The sequence below is a fragment of the Astyanax mexicanus genome, chromosome 8, assembly GCF_023375975.1.
Source record: "Astyanax mexicanus isolate ESR-SI-001 chromosome 8, AstMex3_surface, whole genome shotgun sequence".
In the NCBI taxonomy this organism is placed as follows: domain Eukaryota; kingdom Metazoa; phylum Chordata; class Actinopteri; order Characiformes; family Acestrorhamphidae; genus Astyanax; species Astyanax mexicanus.
Window position 1 is genome coordinate 57,873,291 of NC_064415.1, and position 18,245 is coordinate 57,891,535.

The 18,245-nt window shown below is 38.5% G+C and overlaps 1 protein-coding gene across 1 annotated transcript in view; it reads left to right on the forward strand.

The window, feature by feature from the left end:
- The first annotated feature begins 448 nt into the window (after positions 1–448).
- lmbr1 (limb development membrane protein 1) overlaps positions 449–18,245 on the forward strand; it is a 34,643-nt gene continuing 16,846 nt past the window's right edge. The window contains exons 1-9 of the mRNA XM_022677761.2: positions 449–629; positions 3,115–3,187; positions 3,841–3,880; positions 5,127–5,266; positions 6,640–6,743; positions 14,466–14,592; positions 14,720–14,788; positions 15,023–15,087; positions 16,075–16,147. Of these exons, the coding sequence (XP_022533482.1) occupies positions 567–629; positions 3,115–3,187; positions 3,841–3,880; positions 5,127–5,266; positions 6,640–6,743; positions 14,466–14,592; positions 14,720–14,788; positions 15,023–15,087; positions 16,075–16,147 (754 nt within the window). The 5' untranslated portion in view covers positions 449–566. The remainder of the gene's footprint in view (positions 630–3,114; positions 3,188–3,840; positions 3,881–5,126; positions 5,267–6,639; positions 6,744–14,465; positions 14,593–14,719; positions 14,789–15,022; positions 15,088–16,074; positions 16,148–18,245) is intronic.

Below are 18,245 nucleotides of genomic sequence, written 5' to 3' on the forward strand. Positions count from 1 at the left end.
TATTATTATTATTATTATTATTATTATTATTATTATTATTATTATTATTATTATTAAACCTCTAATTTAGTGTGTGTGTGTGAGAGGGTGACAGACAGACTGACAGATAGAAAGATAGATACTTTATTGATCCCGAAGGAAGTTTAGCAGCCAGTAGCAGTTACACAACACAGTAAAACAAACAATAGTGGTAGTATAATAAGAGACAAAGTAAGAAATATAAGACTAAAGACTATAAAAATATATACATGAATATATAAATACAAAAACAATACAAAGTGTGGAAGTAATCAGTCATAGAAATGAGGCAGTGTAGTAACAGAATAAATTAAATTAAGTACAGGAGTGTCTATAAGAGAGAAAGAGAGAACGAAAGAGTGTGTGTGTGTGTGTAAGACAGACAGACAGAGAGAATGACAGAAAGAGAGAGAGTGAGTGAGTGTGTGAGTGACTGAGTGTGTGTGTTTGTGCGTGCGTGCGCACGCTCGTGTGTGTGTGAGAGAGAGAGAGAGTGACTGAGTGTGTGTGTGTGTCAGACAGACAGAAGAGCATCTGCAATATGAAGAATGGAAGAAGACGAAGTGACGATCAGAGAGCAGAACTTCCACAGTCAGGTTCGAGAGTACATAGTGAGTACCGAACACAGTACCGAACCGAACACACACACACACTCACACACAACCGGGGAGGAAAACACACACCCACACACACACACACTCTTCAGCGCTAACTTTAGCTTAGCTTAGCCTAGCTTAGCTTAGCCTGGCCAGCAGCAGCAGCTGTATTGTGCAGCAGTTAGCCAAACAATGCTAAGCTAGCTGTAGCTAGTTAGCCTGGGTTAGCTAGCTTGGCTAACACTCTGTTATACATTAAACCCTTCTAACGACACAGCAGCTCTTTTAAGAGTAAATTACACGTTTAAAACAGCGGACAAAATATCTAATAAACGTTTAAATACACCATATAAACACAGTTCTGCTTAGACGTTAGCACGTTAGCTCTGTTATGGTTAGCATCGTAGCCACTGACATTTATTTCCACAGCTTCTGATTTGAATTGTTCCGTTCCACCTTAAATGGAGCTGCCGTAACATGTAAATGAATGATTTACTGCATCAGTTAGCGACGTTTAAACATAATTGTTGCAAATACTGTTTTTATAAAGCCAACTTTAACTCAGTTTTACAGTTTATATTGTCAAGCTGCAGCTTCGCATTTGAATTTGCCCGTTCCACCTTAAAACAGCTCAGCCGTTACATCTGTTTACTGTAACGGTTAAGGTGGAACGGACAGTACAGACTTAACTAGAAAGCTAACTTCAGTTCAGTTTTGTCTTGCAAACGTTGTAATAAGCGAACCACCTTAAACAGTTCAGGCGTTACACGTGTCTACTGTAACATAACAGTTAAGGTGGAACTGAAAAAAAAGACATTACATTAAAAAGATTAATTCAGCTTTTATAGCGTTTATTCCACCTTAACTGTTTATGTCTGCTTCTGTCTGTTTATTTATCTTTGAATAATGTTTATCCTGCATGAATTAGCTTTTATTTTTTTTACTAACACTAACTGATCAGCTGTATTGCAACCTTTAAAAATATCAGTATACTATTATTTAATGTTCCTAAAACCAGTGTTTGTAACTCTTCTGATCAGGCTTGTCCATAGAAGAACAGAATTCAGCAACATTCTTTATTAGGTCTTAAAACAGCAGCTTAAGAATCATGTTGAAATCATGTAAACTGTAATTGTGATAACAGTGCCTCTGTCTTGGTTAAAATGTTTATAACATTATAATAAATAACGTCCGCTCAAGTGTAGTTCAAACAGCAAAGCAATGGGGAGTTCAGGCAGAGCACGGCTATAAATATAACAATATTAAACTCAGTTCAGTTAAAACTTAAGATGAGTATGGACATGTAAAGTTAATCAAATATTGTCACATATAATGAATAGGTTTGTCTGTTCTAGTGTAAAAGACAGTGAACAGCTGGTGTGCATGGATACTGCTGAACATGTTCCAGTCTGGTTGTATTCTACTGTCAGTAACCAGTGGGAAGGGCTCCCCTGAGGGGGGTTCTGATAACAGTGTTGTTGTATTTTCCTGCATTGACCGTCACAGAATTTAAACAGATAGCACTGTTCCTTCACTTTCCCCACCTTCACTTTCTTCGAGTATGGGAAATTGAACTGATGACCATCAGGTTTTAAGGCTGCATATAGAATCTCAGTCAGAACTAACTGTCCTATAAATCTTATTTATACTAAAGTCCTGCAGAAATTATTCAATGTTTGCCACTCTAACCAGCCCACAACCCCCTCCAGCAGCTTCCTGTGGAGGTTTCACATATCGCAGTGGTCAGGAGCTCCATACGTTCTCTTCAGGAGAGGGCCGAGGCCTGTAATAGGGGTTCTGGCACTCAGGACATCAGCCGTGTCACTGAGACTTGGACGCGGCTGTGGAAAAGTGATCAGAACCAGCCTGCGCTCGCAGCTGAAGCTGTGGAAATGGAGATAGTGTACAGAGAGCGAATGTTCCCGGGTCAGTTTCACGAGGGCTCTTTTACAGCAGGTGAAAACGCCCACATTCTTCAGCACCTTGCTTGAATATTCGCTCCACATCAGTTGCTTTGGTAAACAGGTGCTGCACCCATGCGATGAATTGCTTGATGAATTGCTTTCAGTAAACTATCTGGTAAGGCTAGTTTGCCTGGCCTTTTTTGCGTACGCTGAGGGAATGCTCAGTTCATGTGTGAACATACGTGAGCACACGTGAAAACACAAACTGTAAGGTGTTGCTATGGTAGGTGTAAAAGTACCTCTGTGACAGGTGTCCAGATACATGCATCCATCAAAACTGTCCTCTTAAAATAGGCCAAAGCCCAGGTCCAGAACATCACCAGCAGGGTTATGTAAGATGGAATGAAACTGAACACACCATAGAACTGGCCACCTTATTAGAAACACCAACCTAGTGATTTCTCACTTGACCCCTTTTTATTAGAAACAAGAACCTTATGCTTCCATATCGACCACTTTATTAGAAACGCCTTGTAGTGAATGTACTGTTTAAACGTTTCTAAATAATTCTATTGTTTCTAATTTTCTCTTTTCAGATCTGTTTTCTACTGTTTGCAGTGCTGTACATCGTGTCTTACTGCATCATCACTCGCTATAAGAGGAAAACTGGTAAGGCTGTCAGTCTCAGCTATTCAAAATACTACTACACACACACACACACACTTTTATTTCTACTGAAAATCTACTACATTGTCAGCAGTCCCAATATTTCTTTCATAATCCAGGATATGTTGATAGAAAAAACTAGGGCTGCACTTAACAATGGATTTTTTTTTGTTTATTGATTGGTCCAATAATCTAATGATGAATTTATTGATAATTCTTAAAAATAAATAAATCAATAAAACGTCTGTGTGTGTCTGTGTGCTCGATTAAATTCATTTAACCATAATAACAAAAAATATCTTATAGAAATGGGCCGTATCTTATTGTACACAATAATATCGACAACATTTTTTATTATTGTGAACGATATTATACCCTGAAATATTATGCCATATCATTTACCCTTAATTATCACATCATACTTTTTTACTGTTTTTAGCAAAAGAAAAATTCACACTGTTCTCATAATTTCCCATTATATATCTACTAGAGACAGATTATATCTGTCCATTCTACTTTAATCCTGTATATATGGAGATATTTGGAGTGAATTATTATTAGTATCATAACTGATCATTCTGGATCATTGATTTCTGTTACAAATCTGATAAAATTCTTGTATTTTTTTAATATTGCCAATGTTTTTATGTCAACAGATGACCATGAAGATGAAGATGCTATTGTCAATAGAATTTCGTGAGTGTTCAGTGATTATTTCAGATTATTCTGTTCATTCAAAACTGTAAAATCTGCCCTCCCTTCACATAGTGATGAGTATAAACATTTTTAGTTATTAATAAAAATAAAAAAAATTAAACCCTACACCCTATTTATTATATTTCATTAATAGCTGAAATTTATTTTTTGAAGTAATACAATATACCAGTCCTGATAAAAATTCCCTAACCTTTAAAAACACTGTGTTGGGACCCCACAGGTTAAAACTGTGCTATAGGTATGGATGATGTTCTGTGTACTTTGGTACCCAGACACATCACAATATGCAAATCAGTCAATAATCAATAATACTGCCCCCCTGGTGACATTCAGTCATCTGCATCTCACCGCTATCAGCGGCACACTGTTCAGCCCAATCAGCTCTAAATTCTGCCCTAACCCTAAACCCATACATCATCCAGGGCCTCAAATTTGAGCTGAGGGTGGAGTCACACAAAATTACGGGGTTTAGATAACCTTTAAAGCGATAGTTCAGGCCAAAATATTACTTTCACTGTTTTTTCCTTCTTATTCAAAATGTAGTCAGTCAGCTGTAACCATTGGGAGTTAGCTTTACTTTTAGCTTTAGCACACTGTAGCTAAAGGCTAATGTATTAGCATATGTGGGTTTATGTGGACAATCACACTGTGTGCCTATATTATCTATAAACATAAGATAAATTCAGGCTTCAAGGTGACTGCTTCTGATATAGCTGTGCTGCTGTTCTTGTTTATGGTCTGTGTTTATAGATAACAGTAAATCAGGTCATAAGTCAGGTCTGTTACAGATCACTGAATATCTACCCACAGTTTGAGGAGACTTTTTATTTGAGTTTACTTTATCTTGTACTTTTTAAGTTACTGTTTTTTCATAATCAGCCTTTTATTTAAAATTGTAAAATTAGTACAATTTACAAAACCTTCTTACAGTACACAGTAGTAAATATAACTACTAGTAAAGAACATGAAAAAGAAAGTTATAGTATGTAACAGTTATAACAGGTAAAATAATGATATGTTTTAATTATATTCTTCTTATTATTAGTAGTAGTAGTATTTATTTATTTATTTTTTATTTTATTTAAAATTTAAATTCATTATTATTAACGCTTGTAATGTTTAAATTTTAGACTACTTAGAATGCTAGCTTAGAATGTATTTTTGAGTAAGTATATTGAATATGTATTAGTATAAGATTTTTTGTTCTATGTTCTCATTTTTTCAGAATGTACTTGTGTACGTTCACGCTGGCCGTGTCTGGAGGGGCGGTTCTCCTCCTGCCGTTTTCCATAATCAGCAACGAGATCCTCCTCTCCTTTCCCAAGAACTACTACATCCAGTGGCTCAATGGATCCCTCATCCACGGTCAGTCTGAAACCGGTTACAATGTTTATCCAAATGTCTGTTGCTCCCGTTACTGTAAGAGATGTGCAGATACACATGTCTGGTCCTAATAGAGAAGTATTTCCAATGAAATAGAACTTTTTTAAGCAGATTAGTATAAATCAATTAATCAATCAACCTTTATTTTCACTCTGTAATACAGCTCTGGAAAAAATGAAGAGAGCGCATAGACTGTGTATAGCTGGACAGAGCATCGTCTCTTAAAAGTGAAGCCACCACAGGTCGGGCGCCCCCTGCTGTTCGGTTTCAGAAAGCTGTGTAACTCCACCCATCCCCATAGGTTTCAATGGCAAAACAGGACAACTTTTAATCACATTTTTTTCTAATATACTGTAATTCTACCTCCATTATTTAAATGCAGCAGCTTTAGTGTAACCTCTGCTTATATTGTCAAATTTTTATATCACCACAGAATTTGGTTTTTAAAACTTTATTCGGCTCTATTCAAAAAAGGTGTGGTTATGGTAAAAGGGCTGGTTATGGGCGGGACCAATAACAGACCGTCAGCTCCGCTCTGCAGCCTGTGACCTCGAGGCAGCCCTCAGGGGCGGGGTTATTCAAATGAGTAGGCGGTCTCTCCACAGCCTTTCTCCCTCCTCTGGTCTCTACTGCGCAGACTCTGGTCTCTGAATCGCCAAAATGGCAGAAGATTTTGGGAACGGCTACACGGCGTCCATCTTTATATACAGTCTATGAGAGAGCGCTTCAGTTTCTGAATCAGTTTCTCTGATTTTGCTATTTATAGGTTTATGTTTGAGTAAAATGAACATTGTTGTTTTATTCTATAAACTACAGACAACATTTCTCCCAAATTCCAAATAAAAATATTCTATAACCAGTCTTACACACTGCTTTTGGATAACTTTATGCTGCTTTACTCCTGGTGCAAAAATTCAAGCAGTTCAGTTTGGTGGTTTGATGGTTTGTGATCATCCATCTTCCTCTTGATTATATTTTAAAGAAACTCAGAATTTTTAAGTGGTATCTTATATTTTGCAGTGCAATGAGCAAAATACAGGTGAATAAAACCCAGTTCCACCGGTGATCACCAGGTGGCAGCAGAATGTAAGATTTGTGAGGTCTGGTGTCTAATTGCACGGACAGTGTTATTTATCTAAGTTATTTAATGATTAAAGGTGATAAAAGAGTGTTGATAAAACCTGGCAAAAGATCTGATCATAGATTATAGATCACAGTATCAGAGAGGAAAATTAAAACTGTCCTTTATCTGTTTCTTTTTTTGTGATAGTGATGGGTACACCTAGTTGAATCCAGATGAATAAAAAAATAAGAAGGTTTAACAGAATTGTTCTTGTTTCTCTCTCTCTCTTTAGGTCTGTGGAATCTGGTGTCTCTCTTCTCAAATCTCTGTCTCTTTGTGCTCATGCCTTTCGCATATTTCTTCCTGGAGTCGGAGGGATTTGCCGGTTCTAAAAAGGTAGAGATTTGATCATAAACCAATTAACAAAAAAACACCCTGTTACAGGTAAAATCAAATATTTATTTACTCAAATGCTGATTTTTGAGCTTTACTTTTGTAAACACTTAAAAAAACTGCTTTTATTATTTTTATTATTTTTATTATTATTATGATTATTATTAATGCACATTTTAGCTAAATTACGTTCCTATGGAACCGACACAATGCAACATGGAACAAACACACAAGACAGTGCAGTCTAATATAGAGTTTGAAGCAAATATTGCTGATAGGGATAGAAAGAGTTTTAGTCTCAGTGTGTGGTGAGTGGTGCAGGGTTTAATTCAGTGCTTGTGTGTGTGAGTGCGTGTACACATTAGTGCATGTGTGTCAGTGCGAGTGCGTGTGAGTGTGCGTGTGCGACAGCGTGTGAGTGCGTGCAACATGTGTGGTGATTGGGGTGGTGGGGGATTCAGCTCTGTCTCTGTGTGTTGAGGAGTCTGGTTGCCTGGTGGAAGAAGCTGTTGCAGAGTCTGGTTGTAGAGACTCTGTATTATTATGAGGGTCACCTCGACTGCAACACCCCCCAAAAATAAAACTTCAAAAGCCCCAAAAAATCTGCTTTTCTACTAACTTCCTCATATCATAAATTACTCTGAGCTTCAAAAAGCAAGAAACTCAAATCTGAACAGAGGGGGGGAAAGAAAGCGTGTTAAGCCCCCCCACCTCCACATCCACCTTCACATCCACCTCCCTCCGGTTTGAAGTGGCTCCTGGTTTGTGTCCGTTTTGGCAAACTTACATAAAGATTAGTTGCTACTGTAGTTTACGAGGGCAGGGCTAATTTGTTTTTGGGGGACGGCGGGGAGAAGCCAGCGGGCCGCTTTATAACCTTTCATTTCAGCCGCGGCTGTTTCTGGCTACTGACCGTCCATAAACACAGAAGAGCGGGAAGCACTGCTTTATGTTGGCCTACACGTCCACGAGGAGTGTGTGTGTGTGTGTGTGTGAAGAAAGGAAACGATCATAGACTCGCAGCTCATATGAAAGCCCTCCTGCAGACCGTGGAGAAGGTCAACTCTGGAGCCACAGAACCCCATAAAAGGCAGATTTGAGCTTTTCTTTTTTAAGTACATGTCAAATTAGCCGCTCTAACCTTGTAGTCGTTGGTTCCTGTGAAGTACCTGCTGCTGTCCCCACATTACAGCGCCGCGCGGGGGCTGCGTTAATGGGGGAGTTTAATATTCCACATTAGATTCAGTAACAGGAGGAAATGAAACAGGAGAGTTCATTAAAATCCTCTACAAGTCCAGAGAGTCCTTTTCTCCAAAACACGCTCAGTTCAGAACACGGACATGTCTGCTACACTATTCAAATTAGAAAATCAGAATAATCTGTATTAATACAGATTTACAGAAATTGACAGATTAATGACAGATTTCAAAATTCAGTTTTAATACCGAAGATTTAAGTAATGAAGATTAGGTAAAGAAAAGTCCGTTTTTAGTAATAAAGATTAAATATTGAAAAGTCAGTTTTAATTCTGAAATATTTAAGTAATGAAGATTAGGTAATGAAAAGTCTGTTTTAATTCTGAAATATTTAAGTAATGAAGATTAGGTAATGAAAAGTCTGTTTTAATTCTGAAGATTAAAGTAATGAAGATTAAATATTGAAAAGTCCGTTTTAATACTAAAGAATTACATAATGAAGATTAAATAATGAAGATTAAGTAAAGAAAATTCAGTTTTAATACTGAAAATAAAGTAATGAAGATAAAATATTGAAAAGTCAGTTTTAAAACTGAAATATTTAAGTAATAAAGATTCAATATTGAAAAGTCCGTTTTAATACTGAAGATTAAATAATGAAGATTAAGTAAAGAAAAGTCAGTTTTAATACTGAAGATAAATTCTTGACCTCAGTATTGCCCATATTATTTATTGTAGGAAAACGAGCCAATTAACATGAATAAGGCAATGTCATGTTTGCTCAAAAATATGAGAAAAAAAATTATATATATATATTCTTATTGCTGTGTCTTATTACTCTTAATAGTTCAAACTGTATTGCTTTTTTCAGCTTTTAATTGCTTTAATATGCTCTTATATTGTTATTATAGTGATGGCATTAAGTGATTTTAAAATGACAATATAAATAGCAGACTTATTTATTGTTTTGTTTTATTTAAAAAATTTGTCCTGATTGATACAGATATCGCTTTTACAGCTAAGATTTACCCCAGTTCATTCCTTAAGAATTGGAAGTAGATAAATGTTTAGATTAAAAAAATTCTACACATTATCATAATTAAAATGAAAATAAATGTTTTGAGCACTAATATACTAATAAAATAAAGAAGAGTCTTAGGAATAGCCTAAATGTCGAGCAATTTGGGGCCTACCCCCAAATTGTGTGTGTGTGTGTGTGTGTGTGCGCACGCTTAACGACACCGATTCTCTTTCTTTGAGGTACAATAGGTCTGGTGTTTATTTTTCAGCTGGGCGATTTTCGTTCCCAGGGTTCGCACGGTCTCGTATTTGCGCTGGTCTCCCCGGCAACATATGAGCTTCTCTGTTTCGACAGGAGGGAAAAAAGGAGAGTTTACTCAACGTTAAAGCGAATTCCAGAGTTCGGAAGTCTCCCAGACTTCGTCGTCAGGTTGGTTTAGTATGTGCGAGGCGTCGGCCGCTGAATCTAAACGAGCTGCGTCTCTATTAGACCTGCTTCAGTCTGCTACAGGTTTATACATACAGTAGACACAGATCTCGCTGTGGTAAAGTCTGTAAGACTTTACTGAAGAATTTCACACGGTCTTACTATAGGGCTACGTTCACATTACCAGGCTGAAGTGACTCAAATCTGATTTTTTCATGCCTGTGTGAACGTGCCAAGTCCGATTTTTTCAAATCAGATTTGAGTCACTTTTGTATGTGGTCCTAAATCTCATATGTGCTTCTCTTTCGTACCCACACTGTATCTCTTGGTGCAGCTGTGCAGCTATAGCTGTAAAAAAACAGCAAAAGCAAACCGCCTGTCCTTTTTTTTCAGCTCCTGGACCTGAGCATGAACTTCAGACCAGCTGTTTACTCTCCACTAGGGGTGTGTAATATCGTATAGTAATGATGAAACGATAATTTCATCAAAATTTTTAAATATCGTGAACAATATTATACCCTAAAATATCGTGCCATATCACCCATCCCATTTCCCATTATATATCTACTAGAGACAGATTATATCTGTCCAGTATGATTTATTTTATAGATATATGGGGTGCATTATTTTTAGTATCATGACTGATCATTCTGGATCAATGACTTCTGTTACAAATCTGATAAAATTATTGTATTTTTTAAATATCTCACTTAGGGGTGTGCCATATTATATTGTATGTAATAATATATATTTTAATTTTTATTGCAGTGTATAGTGTATTTTGGAAATATTTTTTTAAAAAGTGTTTTTTCATATCGCCAAGAGTATCGTTATCGTGAAAAAAACATGAAATATCGTGATATTATTTTAGGGGCATATCGCCCACCCTACTCTCCACTCCAGCAAAAGATGCTCCACATATGAGCTGCTAACTCATCCATTTATAACCCTTTATAAAGCTACGAGTCTCTCGTCTCTCTAATATGAGGTTAGTTTTTAGTTGTTGGTGAAGAAGGAGACGTTTATACAGGTATAAATGTGTGTGAGCATGTGAGACGATTCAGGAACAGATTCTGTGTTCACATTACACACAGATACAGATCACTTTTACACATTTACAGTGAATGTGAACCGACAAGATAAGACACATCATGTGGGAGACTGGGGCTCAATTCCAGGTCTGGGTGACTGAATGCTGCTCTTTACCAATAAGAGATAAGAGTCCTTGGGATAGACTCCTAACACTACATTGGCGCTCATTTGTAAAAGGAATAATCAGGCAGGCTTGGGCACAGAATCTAGACTATAATGCTTAAATGTTTAAATAAAAATCACCATTTTACAAGAACTACAGCAGTTTTAACATCATGTATAATGTATAATAGCATGTATGTAGCATGTATTATAAAATATAGCAAAAACTAGCACTAAAATGATTCATATTTTATATGGGTTGGCCTCTAACAGCAATAAGCTTCTGTTTAACGTGCTTCAACATATTATTAAGAAACTTTCTGTCTCCTGACGAACCCCAGCAGTGTGTTCTTTGAAGACGTATCCGTCCGACACCTCGTATCATTTGAGGAAGGACTGCTTCACTGTAGTGTGTGTGTGTGTGTGTGTGGGGGGGGGGGGGGCAGCAGAGTCACCCTTTAGACTTCAAACGCCCCAAAACCCCTTCCTTTACTCATATATCCTGTTTTCGGGAGCTGCTTGTAACATGTCGGCGAGAATTGCACGTCAGTGACCCATGTGCGAGACGTGTGTACAGTGATTCATGGTGTGTGTGTGTGTGTGTTCTGTGTTTCGTCTCTGGCACTGCTCTGGATGTTGGAGTTTTATGCAGACAGGTTCAGTGCGCTCTGATGGAGGAACTGATGAATGGTGGTTAATCAGGGGAGTACCAGTGCATTGCAATATTTTAATCTGAAGGTGAGAATTTATATTATATATACAGCTCTGGAAAAAATGATTTTGCTGTTTATAGGTTTATGTTTGAGTAAAATGAACATTGTTGTTTTATTCTATAAACTACAGACAACATTTCTCCCAATTAAAAATATTGTCATTTAGAGCATTTATTTACAGAAAATGAGAAATGGCTGAAATAACAAAAAAAGATGCAGAATTTTCAGATAATCTCAAATAATGCAAAGTTTTAAGAGTTCAGAAATAAATCAATATCTGATGGAATAACCCTGGTGGTTTTTAATCACAGTTTTTATGCATCTTGGCATCATGTTCTTTTCCTCCACCAGTCTTACACACTGCTTTTGGATAACTTTATGCTGCTTTACTCCTGGTGAAAAAATCTCAAATGTGTCTTCGGCTGTTGCTAAGGAAATGTAAGGTCAGCGAAAGCCTTCTGAGGATGGCTAGGACCAACAGTACACACACACACACACACACACACTCACTCACTTCTTGGAAGTCAGTGTGGTGTTAGCTGCAGTGTGTGTGTGTGTGTGTGAAATGATGGCATTGTGAATATTTTAGAGCTGCTATATTTAGAGCAGTTCACTTTTAGAAAGGCAAGAATAGTGCAGAGAGAACCCTCTCCCTGTCTCTCTCTACATCCTTCACCCTGTCTCTCACCCTGTCTCACCCTCCATACCTCAACCCAAAAGCAGAGAGAACCGTCTCCCTGTCTCTCTCTACATCCCTCTCTCACCCTGTCTCACCCCCCATACCTCAACCCAAAAGCAGAGAGAACCGTCTCCCTGTCTCTCTCTACATCCCTCTCTCACCCTGTCTCACCCTCCATACCTCAACCCAAAAGCAGAGAAACCCTCTCCCTGTCTCTCTCTACATCCTTCACCCTGTCTCACCCTCCATACCTCAACCCAAAGCAGAGAGAACCCTCTCCCTGTCTCTCTCTACATCCTTCACCCTGTCTCTCACCCTGTCTCACCCTCCATACCTCAACCCAAAAGCAGAGAGAACCGTCTCCCTGTCTCTCTCTACATCCCTCTCTCACCCTGTCTCACCCTCCATACCTCAACCCAAAAGCAGAGAGAACCCATTTCCTGTCTCGCTCTACATCCTTTACCCTGTCTCACCCTCCATACCTCAACCCAAAAGCAGAGAAACCCTCTCCCTGTCTCTCTCTACATCCTTCACCCTGTCTCACCCTCCATACCTCAACCCAAAAGCAGAGAAACCCTCTCCCTGTCTCTCTCTACATCCTTCACCCTGTCTCACCCTCCATACCTCAACCCAAAGCAGATAGAACCCTCTCCCTGTCTCTCTCTCTCTCTCCCTGTGTCCCTCGCTTTGTCCTTCTCTCACTCAGTCGCTCCATTCCTAAAGAAATGAAAACTTTTGATGAAATAAAAGTAATTTTTCAGATGGTCACTTGGAGGCACTGTCTGTTCAGTGGTCTTCTGAACGTCTAGAAACTTCCACACAACTCTTTGAGCAGGTGCTTTAACCACACTTCAGAACTGACCCCCAGCACAACTGACCCCCAGCACAACTGACCCCCAGCACAACTGACCCCCAGCACAACTGACCCCCAGCACAACTGACCCCCAGCAGAACTGACCCCCAGCACAACTGACCCCTATTGGAATCAGTGTTAGTAGGACTGATTCACACAAAAACTGACCACAAACAAAATTGTCCCACAGGATAATTCTCCTCCCACTCCCTCTCTCTTTCTTTCCCTCTCTTTTTCTCTCTCTCTCTCATACACTGGAGGTGCATGTATTTCTGAGTACCTTGGCAGGCGACACACACTCACTTACTTTTATGATCCACTCAGTGCTTACTGACCCGGAAAAGCTCAAATGAAGCTGCTAATAGATTACAGCTGGGCTACCTGTGTGTGTGTGTGTGTTGTGGGGGAGCCAAATCATTAGTCTCTGAGTCTACTGTTTGTGTGTGTGTGAGAGTGTGTGTGTGTGAGTGAGAGAGAGTAGAAAGGTTGTTGAAACAGTGTGTGATATGTTATGGGGGAAGTCCTGCAGCTTTTAAAGCTAACACTCCAATTAGAACCTCATTGACACCTGCTGCACTGTGTGTGTGTGTGTGTGTGTGTGTCCATAATGCATTCAGTAATGTCTATTAGGAACAGTTGTGTTGCTCTGTGTGTGTGTGTGTCTCGTGGAACAGTTGCTCTTTAGACTCATATTTTATATGGAATAATTTTGTAAAGAATATTAGGGTTGGGCAGTATCTGATTTTTTTCAGTGTTTTTTTTCCGATTTTCATTTTTAATGAGTAACTCTTACTTCTTGAATTCTTGTAATTGTGAATAATTCTTACTGGATACCGAGTCATTTATAGTGTATGTTGTTACATGAGGAGGCAGGGGAACTGTGGCTCTGCCCCACGCCTGTCTGCCCCAGCTGGCTCGCATTGGACTGAGTAACTGGCGTAAAAACCCTGCCTCAGTGAGAAGAAGGATAGAGAATAATCCATAGTAGGCATTTAACAATGAATAATATGAACACTATGCAATTACTCATAGTAGATACTGAATAGTTTGTATTAGGGGTGGGCGATATGGCTCTAAAATAATATCACGATATTTCAGGGTATTTTTGCGATAACGATATACTTGCCGATATGGGAAAACAGAAAAATAATTAATTCATTTCAGGAATGTAGTATAATAGTATAACAGTATAATCATAATGTGGCAAAATAAATAATATAGCATAAAATAATATAATGCTGCAAAAAATATTGCAAAATATTTAGTGCATGCATAAAAACTGCAAACTAAAACAAGTATACAATAAATACACCTAAAGCTTCACAGTAAATAATAGACTACTTTTAAGACAGAACATCTCTATTATCACAATATGGATTTTTAATATCATGATATTTCTGTGTCATGATATATTGTATACGATATAATATTGCCCACCCCTAGTTTGTATTGAATAATACATAATGTACCACTGGATGCTGAACAATTCTAAGTAGAAATTGAATCATTTATAACTGACACTGATTGAATATTGTGTATATTAAATAATTCATAGTAGATACTGAGTAAATAATAGTGCTGAGTGTATGGTAAGTGATTGGTAATGGTGAGTTAGGTCTTATCTTATGTTAACTGTGTTTCAGGGCATTAAGGCGCGAGTGTTGGAGACGTTTGTGATGCTGTTTCTCCTCGGTCTGCTCATCCTGGGCATCGTTTGGGTGGCATCTGCCCTCATTGACAATGATGCAGCGAGCATGGAGTCTCTGTATGGTAAGATTTTTTTTGTGTATGATGTGTGTGTTTGTGTGTGTGTGTGTGTGTGTTTAAGAGACCCTGTAGAGACTATAGTTACAGAGTGAAGACAGTATAACAGATCAGTGCTTGTGTTTTCTCACAGATCTGTGGGAGTTCTACCTGCCGTACCTGTACTCCTGCATCTCTCTGATGGGCGGTCTGCTCCTCCTCAGTAAGTTCAAGCACAAATCAATTTATTGTTATGTTTTTTGTTTTACTATTTGTTTTCAGTCTGTAAAATCCAACAAAATACAAAAGTTTTAAAAAGAAGAGATTTTTTTAAAAACAATATCTAATTTTATTGTGCATCTGTAGAAAGCATGTTGATTTATTTTCACTAATAACCTCTAAAAAAGTGTGACAGAATAACAAATTTTGTATATGTGTTTTTCCCTGTCTTCTCCAGTGTGTACACCAGTGGGTTTGTCCCGGATGTTCACAGTGATGGGTCAGCTCCTGGTGAAGCCCACGGTATGTGAAGACACAGTAAAATACATGAATAAGTGTTTTATATACGCAGTCCCATGACTTTTGCCAAGTCAGTGTATTTGTTATACTAAAATATATAAGCTATTTTTTTTTTTTGACTGCAGTTTAAAATCTTGAACTGTATCAGTTAAAGGGGAAAAACAAAACCCACTAATGTTTGCTGACTCCACCCTTAGCTCAAACTTAAAAAGGCAAAAAAAAAAAAAAATGAGAGGGTTAGTTTGGGCAGGGCACTGGGTGATGTATGGGTTTAGGGGCGGCGCAGGAGGGAGAGCTGATTGGCTGAGCTGCAGCAGCAGTAGAGATTAATCAGAGATTAAACTTTTTCTTTTTTTGTTTTCTTAAAGAATCAATGTTAGATTGCCTAAAGGGAATTATCCCTTTATTAGAATCAATCTCTTAAAAATAATTGTAGTAATCTTGACTATATTCTGTAACTAATCATTATTTAAATTATGATTTAAATTATTGAAATGCTGGAACTTCCCTGTATTTTGGGAGGGATAGGAAAATAATTATAGTGTATAATAAATAGTGTAATGTGTCTACCAAACAGACTACAGCATTTGTTCATAGCTGTGGTAATTAGCGTTATCTGGCTAATATACCAGATTAAACTGCTCATTATCAGCAGTTTAGCTCAAATAAAAGGAGTATATCCGATTGAGACCAGATCACTGTCTCACCCAAGTGAACCGAACCAGAGTTTGTTTTATCCAAACCAAATAGTGCTGCTGTAAAAACGGCCTTAAAGTTGAACGCACTAGTAATAACATTTTGCAATAGTAATTTTGCATTTTGCATTATATTTGCATTTAAGCTTAGAATTTACATTTATTTATTTATGTCCATAATAAATTGTGTAATAAAATGGAAAAACAATACAGTATATTATTGTAAGCCTCTTACTCTCTCTTTCTCTCTCTCTCTCTCTCTCTCTCTCTTTTTTTCCTTTTCTCTCCTGGTCAGATATTGGAGGATCTGGACGAGCAGATGTACTGTATTCAGCTACAGGAAGAGGCCCTGCAGCACAAGCTGAATGGTGAGTGTGTTTGTTGTGTCACGGCCGGATCGATACAGCTGATGGTGGCGGACATCAGGAATGCCGGACGCTTTTCCGCTTCCAGTCTCCGCTTCTCGATCGCACTTATCAAACGTGTTTTTTTGTGGGAATTCTGCACGGGAATGTTTTTGATGGGAGTTAAAGATAACATGCCTGAAAACTGGTCAGCTGTAGGAGCTGCCATGCAACTCACAAAGGCAGGTTATTTTTATGTCGTTCTCCTGTTCTAGATGTGAACGATTTAAAGATTTTAAGAGGGTTAAAGTTCTGATAAGATCCAACAGTTAGACAATAGTGTTTTACACTCCGGCAGCATTAGAATTTCAGGCTTTAAAAATAAAATAATGGGACACAAAGACATCCAGACTGTTTTCATACCTAGTGCATAGTTCTGCAAAGGTGGAACGAACTACGTCACTCCTTTAAGAACCTTCAAGAACCTCCTAAAAACAGAGCTCTTCAAAGAGCACCTACTCTCCTAACACCTCTAACTAACAAACTACTTCTAACTATGGCGTCACGTCAATGTAAAAAAAAGTGGGGGCGCAAAAAAACAAGGTGAAAAAAATTACCTGCATGTTTTAACATTTTGTGTGTGTAAATTTGCTTCTCTCAAACACAAATGTGAAACTTAAAAGCATAAAAAAGGTTAAAAAGGGAATTGTGTGCACGCTAAACAAAATATTGCTCTCGAGCTTAATTTTTCTCCCTCTCTGGTGTTTTTTTTCTCTCAAATTTACAGTTATTCTTGCGCACTATGCTCTTTTTCCTCGAGTGACACTATTGCGCTCGAGTGTAGATAAGGGGTAGTTTTGACAGTCTGTCTAACTCTATTGGTCGATATCTCCAGGGTTTGTGAAGGACCGCCTACTACCAACAGCTGTAGGAGGGCAAAAAAGAAGTCGAGTATGAAGCTGCTTTAACAGAGCGCTAAAAATTTGCTGCTGCGCTTTTAAACACTTTATTTTTAATGGGACGTGCACCACAGTGAGCAGCAGAGACAGTGTTTGTTCAAAGCTGTGGTAATTATTTAGCATTATCTGGCTAATATAACAGATTAAACTGTGCTTTATGAGCAGTTTGTCAAATAAAAGGAGTATATGCTGGTGTGTAAGTGCTCTTATACTGCACTGTTTCTGATGTGGAAGATAAAGGGATGTGTGGAGTGTTTCTTTAAAGGCTTCTGGGTGAGAAGGAGCTTAGCTTCTTATAATGGAGCACTGTTACACACACACACACACACACACACACACACACACACACACACTTCCTCGTTCTTCATTCTCTCAATAAGGAAAAAAAAAACGAAACGTTCGTAACACAGGAAGCGTTCAGGCCACTCGCCAACCCGGACTTTAGCGCTAACTCAAGCACGCAACCAAGTGTACAGATGCCAGTGAGCAGCAGCAGCTCCTCCTCTATAGAATTCGTGGAGGTAGGTGAGATGCTCGGGGCTGATAGGACCCGTTGCTTAATTCCCACGGCTGCGTCTCTATAGACTCTCATCTGGCTGTTTGGTTCCGTTGCCGTGACGCCGAAAAGCTCGGCCACTTTGAAGGTCCGATAAAACAGCGCTAATCTCTTCTGACTTTCTTCATTTTCCGTCTCCTCTTTTAAACCGCCGGTGTTTGATGTGGGGCGGCAGCGAGCGAGACCGGACAACAAAAGGCCAGCGGCCGTGCGGAATGCCTAAACACTCGGCATTCTGGGAAGATACCGTTCATGCTTGGGGGGAGGATGAGGCTGACGTGTTGAGGTGAACTCAGATGCTGCAGGTGACGCAGGTACAAAGGAGGAGAGAGAAGCTCAGAGAGTTCAGAGAAGGTCGACGGCGTCCTTCAGTCCTCCAGTCCTTCAGTTCTTATTCTCTGCTGATGGTCGTCTCTGTTTATTTGTAGTTTTTGCGTAGAGAAAGTCTCTAGGTAGATGCGTTTGTGTTTCTGAAGGACTACAATTTGTTATTTATTCAAAATTTGAGTAACTAATTATTCATCAACACTCATTAAGACATTTCTTTCATTAATTAAGCATTTTTTGTCTTGCGATTCAGTAGCGTTAACAAAAATTGTAAACATTT